Source organism: Cebus imitator, unplaced genomic scaffold (assembly GCF_001604975.1).
Source record: "Cebus imitator isolate Cc_AM_T3 unplaced genomic scaffold, Cebus_imitator-1.0 Scaffold234, whole genome shotgun sequence".
NCBI classification, from domain to species: domain Eukaryota; kingdom Metazoa; phylum Chordata; class Mammalia; order Primates; family Cebidae; genus Cebus; species Cebus imitator.
The window spans coordinates 3,230,460-3,236,519 of NW_016107549.1; the positions used below are offsets into that span (position 1 = coordinate 3,230,460).

The 6,060-nt window shown below is 51.5% G+C and overlaps 1 protein-coding gene across 1 annotated transcript in view; it reads right to left on the minus strand.

The window, feature by feature from the left end:
* LDLR (low density lipoprotein receptor) overlaps window positions 1-6,060 on the minus strand; it is a 46,299-nt gene that overhangs the window by 25,603 nt on the left and 14,636 nt on the right. The window contains exons 2-5 of the mRNA XM_037727520.1: window positions 5,760-5,904; window positions 3,197-3,577; window positions 2,016-2,138; window positions 465-587 (exon numbers count right to left, since the gene is read on the minus strand). Coding sequence (XP_037583448.1) covers window positions 465-587; window positions 2,016-2,138; window positions 3,197-3,577; window positions 5,760-5,904 — 772 coding nt within the window. The remainder of the gene's footprint in view (window positions 1-464; window positions 588-2,015; window positions 2,139-3,196; window positions 3,578-5,759; window positions 5,905-6,060) is intronic.

Genomic DNA, 6,060 nt, shown 5'->3' on the forward strand with positions numbered 1-6,060 from the left:
AAGCAGGTATCCAAGGAAAAGAATTCATACATTTTAGAATTTACTTTTTTTTTTTTCCTTCATGGCTTTGCCCTTTGTGGCTGGGCACGGTGGCTCACACCTGTAATCCCAGCACTTTGGGAGGTGGAGGCGGGTGGATCATGATGTCAGGACATCAAGACCATCCTGCCTAACATGGTGAAACCCTGTCTCTACTAAAAATACAAAAATTAGTCATGCATGGTGGCAGGCGCCTGTAATTCAAGCTACTCAGGAGGCTGAGGCAAGAGAATCACCTGAACCTGGAGGCAGAGGCTGCAGTGAGCCGAGATCGCGCCATTGCACTCCAGCCCAGGCAACAACAACAAAAAGGAGCCCTTTGCACAGGGTGGGCAGAGTGGAGATCCCAGAATCATACAACATTCATGTCTCAGTCCCGTTCCTGGCTCCCACAAGCTCTGCAAGCCGCCTGCACCCCAGCTCACCGCACTCCTTGAGGGGTTCATCCGACCAGTCCCGGCAGTCTCTAGCTGAGTTGCAGACTTTGTCCAGGGTGATGCATTCGCCGCTGTGACACTTGAACTTGTTGGGCCCCTCGCACAGTGTCACTATGAGAGCCAGAGAGAGGAAGGAGGAAGGTCAGGTGTGTCTGAGCTGCAGTCTGCTTAGCACGCATTCATATAATAGTTCATTCACACAGGAACGCATGCAAATGGATTTATTAAGAAAACTTGGCACGTTGTGATGGCTCACGCCCACAATCCCAGCACTTTGGGAGGCTGAGGTGGGTGGATCACCTGAGGTCAGGAGTTCGAGACCAGCCTGACCAACAAGGTGAAACCCCATATCTACTAAAAATACAAAAATTAGCCAGGCATGGTTGGGGGTGGCGCATGTAGTCCCAGCTGCTCGGGAGGCTGAGACAGGAGAATTGCTTGAACCCAGGAGGTGGAGGTTGCAGTAAGCCAAGATTCCACCACTACACTTTAGCCTGGGTGACAGAGCAAGATTCAGTCTTAAAAAGAAAGTTAGGCCAGGCTTGGTGGCTCACGCCTGTAATCCCAGCACTTCAGAAGGCCCGGGTAAGCAGATCACTTAAAGTCAGGAGTTCGAGATCAGCCTGATCAACGTGGTGAAACCCCCTGTCTCTAGGGTAGAATGGGCTGGTGTATTTTGTACTTTTGTAAAAATACAAAAATTAGCTGGGCGTGGTAGTGGGCACATGTAATCCTAGCTACTCAGGAAACTGAGGCAGGAGAATTGCTTGAACCCAGTGGGTGAAGTTTGCAGTGAGCTGAGATTATGCCATTGTACTCCACCCTGGGCGACAGAGTAAGACTCCATCTCAAAAAAAAATTAATTTTACACTGATGAACCTCTGGTTGCTGTAGATTTTGCCAGTAGACGCTACTGTGCAAGCTGAAACGCTGGTCTCTGCTGCTCAGATGCAGTGTCTCTCCTGGGTACAATTATCTCCTGCCTACATTCCCAAAGGTGGCGCTGTTGCTTTGGGAATTTGGGAAAATGCTTTCTGTTGCAGTGTGTACATCAAAGACACAAACTGCACACAGCAATCTTATGAAATCTCACATTTTTTAGATAAGTAGAAGTGACCTGTAATCCCAGCAGTTTGGGAGGCCGGGGCCGGCAGATCACATGAGGTCAGGAGTTCAAGACCAGCCTGGCCAACATGATGAAACCCCATGTCTACTAAAAATACAAAAATTAGCTGGGCGTGGTGGCGGGCTCCTGTAATCCCAGCTACTTGGGAGGCTGAGACAGGAGAATTGCTTGAACCCAGGAGGCAGAGGCTGCCATAGGCTGAGATCATGCCACTGCACTCCACCCTGGGCGACAGAGCAATCTCCAACGCAAAAAAAAAAAAACAAATGAGGCTCTGGGAAGTCAAATCGCTTGTCCAGGGATACACAGCTGGTGCAGAGCTGACCTGGGACGTGCCCTCTGACTTCACAAATCATTTGCGAACAGGAAGGCACAGAGAATGGGGGACAGGAAACCAGATGGATGGCGCTCACCGTTAACACAGCCAACTTCATCGCTCATGTCCTTGCAGTCATTCTCCTGGTCACACTGGCGGCTGCCGTGGATGCAGTTTCCATCAGAGCACTGGAATTCATCAGGGCGGCAGGTGGGCACAGCTGGAAAACAGGACAGAGTATTGATTTTCTCAAGAAGGGACACCAGAGAAAAAGGACCAGGGCTTTTAGCTGGGCGGTGCTCATGCCTGTAATCCCAGCATTTTGGGAGGCGAAGGCAGGAGGATCACTTGAGGTTGGGAGTTGGAGACCAGCCTAGCCAATATGTTGAAACCCCGTCTCTACTAAAAATAAAAAAAATTAGCTGGGCATGGTGGCAGGAGCCTGTAGTCCCAGCTACATAGGGGGCTGAGGCAGGAGAATCACTTGAACCTGGGAGGTGGAGGTTGCAGTGAGCCGAGATTGTACCATTGCACTCCAGCCTGGGTGACAGGGCAAGATTCCATCTCAAAAAAAAGAAAGACTAACTAGGCATTAAAGACAAAGTCTGCTTTGGGGGTTGCCCCTCTTCAATGTTATCAGAAAGACTGAAAAAGACATAAAATGGACCAGGCATGGTGGCACACGCCTACAGCCTCAGCGGCTTTGGAGGCTAAGGAGGGAGGAGGATCACTTGACCTCAGGAGGTCAAGGCTGCAGTGAGCCATGATTGCTGCTGCACTGCAGCCTGGGCAACAGAGCGAGACCCTGTCTCAAAAAGAAAAAGAGGCCAGGTGTGGTGGCTCACTCCTATAATCCCAGCATTTTGGGAGGCCAAGGCGGGCAGATCACCTGAGGTCAGGAGTTTGAGACCAACCTGGCTAACGTGGTGAAACCCGTCTCTACTAAAAATACAAAAATTAGTCGGGTGTGGTGGTGGGCGCCTGTAATCCCAGCTGCTTGGGAGGCTGAGGCAGGAGAATTGCTTGAACTCAGGAGGTGGGGAGGTTGCAATGAGCCAAGATCACACCACTGTACTCCAGCCTGGGCAAAAGAGCAAAACTACACCTCAAAAAACAAAAGAAACAAACATGAAATGGAAATGCTTTCTTGGCATGTGGTTCAAAATCCACTTCAGCACCTAAGTCACTGCCTGTCCCACACCTGCAGAAGCCTGGGGACAGGTGATGGGGCGTCCTACCCCCTGCCCGGACCCTCCCTGCCCCCAGCTGCGCCCATACTGCAGTTCTCCTCGTCGGACTTGTCCTTGCAGTCGGGGTCGCCGTCACAGTGCCAGCCGGAGTGGATGCACTCGCCACTGCGACACTGGAACTCGAAGGCCGAGCAGGGGCCACTGTTCTGTTGGGACACGTCAAGACCCCCACAGCGCTCCGGCCACTCATCCGAGCCATCTTCACAATCGGGGTCATTGTCGCAGGCCCACAGCTGAGGGATGCAAGTGGAGCTGTTGCAACGGAAGCTGGCGGGGCTGCAGGTGACCACCGGGCAGGAGACCTCGTCTGAGCCGTCCAAGCAATCTGGTTCTGAGTCACAGAGGAACTGCTTGGAGATGCATTTTCCATCGTGGCAGCGAAACTCGTCCTGGGAGCACGTCTTGGGGACTGCAGGGAAGGAGGGGCCGAGACCACTGTCACCGTGAAGTCCTCCTGACACCAGCCCATTCTACAGCTGAGGATGCTGCCACAGAGAGGCCAGGGCCTTAGAGAGGCGGGCTGGGAAGCAGACAGAGGCCCTACACTCTGATGAACCACTGTCTTCTCTGTGCCTCAGTTTCCCCGTCTGTACACATCTCCCAGCACTGCTACCAGGACTGGTGCGTTAATAGGCGTAAAACTGTTGAGCTGAGATCTCAAGATGGCAGCACCATTTATTTATAGGATTGCTGCCATTATTTGGGGTTGAGTATCCCTTCTCTGAAATGCTTGGGAACGGAAGCATTTTGGATTTTCATTTTTTTAAATTTTGGAATATTTTTAATTTGGAATGTCTTTAATGTTGTGGGTGAGTACTGACTATCTGGACCAGTGGTGTGGGGGTAACAAGAATTTACCGACAGTTGTAGGTAGGTACAGCCAGGTTCAGTGGCTCACGCCTATAATCCCAGCACTTTGGGAGGCTGAGGCGGGCAGATCACTTGAGGTCAGGAGTTCAAGACCAGCCTGGCCAACATGGTGAAACCCCATCTCTATTAAAAATACAAAAATTATCCTGCATGGTGATGCATGCCTATAGCCCCAGCTGCTCAGAAGTCTAAGGCAGGAGAATCGCTCGAACCCAGGAGTTGGAGGTTGCAGTGAGTCGAGATTGCACCACTGCACTCCAGCCTGGGCAACAGTAAGACTCTGTTTAAAAAGAAAAAAAAAGGCTGGGCGTGGTGGTGCACTCCTGTAATCCCAGCAACTCGGGAGGCTGAGGCAGGAGAATCACTCAAACCCAGGAGGTGGAGGTTGCAGTGAGCCGAGATTGTACCACTGCACTGCAGCCTGGGCAACAGAGACTCTATCTCAAAAAAGAACAAAAAGAAGGGCAGTTGTAGGCCAAGAAAGACAGATTTATTCCAGAAAGTAGGAAAATAATACATGGCAAGGAAGCAACGGGCAGGTCAGCAAGAGAGGAGCTACCTGCCAGGAGACAGAGTCTTGCTGGGGGTTTTGTGGAATGACGCTGATGCTGTGAGCTGAAGAGGGCTTTGTGCAGCTCTGACAATTCCACGGTTTTAGTGAGCTAACTTGCAATTTTCTATCAGCTGAGGTGTCTGGTGATAGCTGGGCACAGGAAGATGGGGAGTAATTTACACAGGAGGGCTGTCTGTTCTGGACCATGAAGAAAGGCAGAGTTTTGCTCTTATCCCCCAGGCTGGAGTACAATGCCATAATCTTGGCTCACTGAAACCTCTGCCTCCTGGGTTCAAGTGACTCTCCTGTCTCAGCCTCCCAAGTAGCTGGGATTACAGGTATGCACCAGCATGCCCGGCTAGTTTTTGTATTTGTAGTAGAGACAAGGTTTTACCATGTTAGCCAGGTTGGTCTCGAACTCCTGACCTCAGGTGATCCACCACCTTGGCCTCCCACAGTGCTGGGATTACAGGCGTGAGCCACCACGCCTGGCCCTACCTGCCTTCTTTTATTGCTTTCCCTTGGTTTGGCCAGCCTGACTTCCTTTTCCTAATTACGACTCCACACTTAATAGTGGTTGAATACCTGAAATCCTAAAATCCAAAATGCTCCAATAAGCATTTCTTTCTAAATGTCAGTGCTTAAGAAGTTTCAGATTTTGGAGCACTTCTTGGATTTCAGGTTTTTGGATTTAGGATGTGCCAATTGCATTAAGACAGCCAAGAAGACGCCCAGCTTCAAAGCCCATTTCTGTTCATGATTTTTGACTTTGCTCCTTGGCAGAACTTTCTAGCTTTTTCCCCATCGTGGTTACGTGGGTCACTGAGGCGTGGCTAGCAAGTGTCACTATGTGTTCAGCCTCACGGGGCAACTGGCCGGCAGGGATCACAGTGGCTTGCCAGTATGTGTGCCAGGTGGCCAGCCCTGGGCAGGGACAGCTTCCCTGACTGTGCTTGACACCCTGAAGAGGTGGCAACCATCCCCACTCTGTAATGCCTCCTGGTCAAGGGAAGGTTTGAGGGGCACAAGAGGCTTGGTATGAGCCTCCAAGAGATGGAGCCCGGGGTGGGGCAGCTGGCCTGCAGCTTGAGCAGGACCACATAGAGACAAAGTCAAACCACTCCCCAGGACCCAGGCGGGCTCGTAGCAAAGGCAGGGCCATACTTACGGCAGCCTTGCTCGTCCGAGCCGTTCTCACAGTCCACTTGGCCATCGCACCTCCAGAACTGAGGAATGCAGCGGTTGACACGGCCCCCACAGCTGAAGTCCCCGGATCTGCAGCTGACAGACACTATCGGAGACACAGGATTGAGCTGTCACTCAAAGAAAAGACCCACGGAGGCTGGGTGCGGTGGCTCATGCCAGTCATCCTAGCACTTTGGGAGGTCGAGGTGGGTGGATCACCTGAGGTCAGCCTGGCCAACATGGCAAAATCCCATCTCTACTAAAAATACAAAAATTAGCTGGGT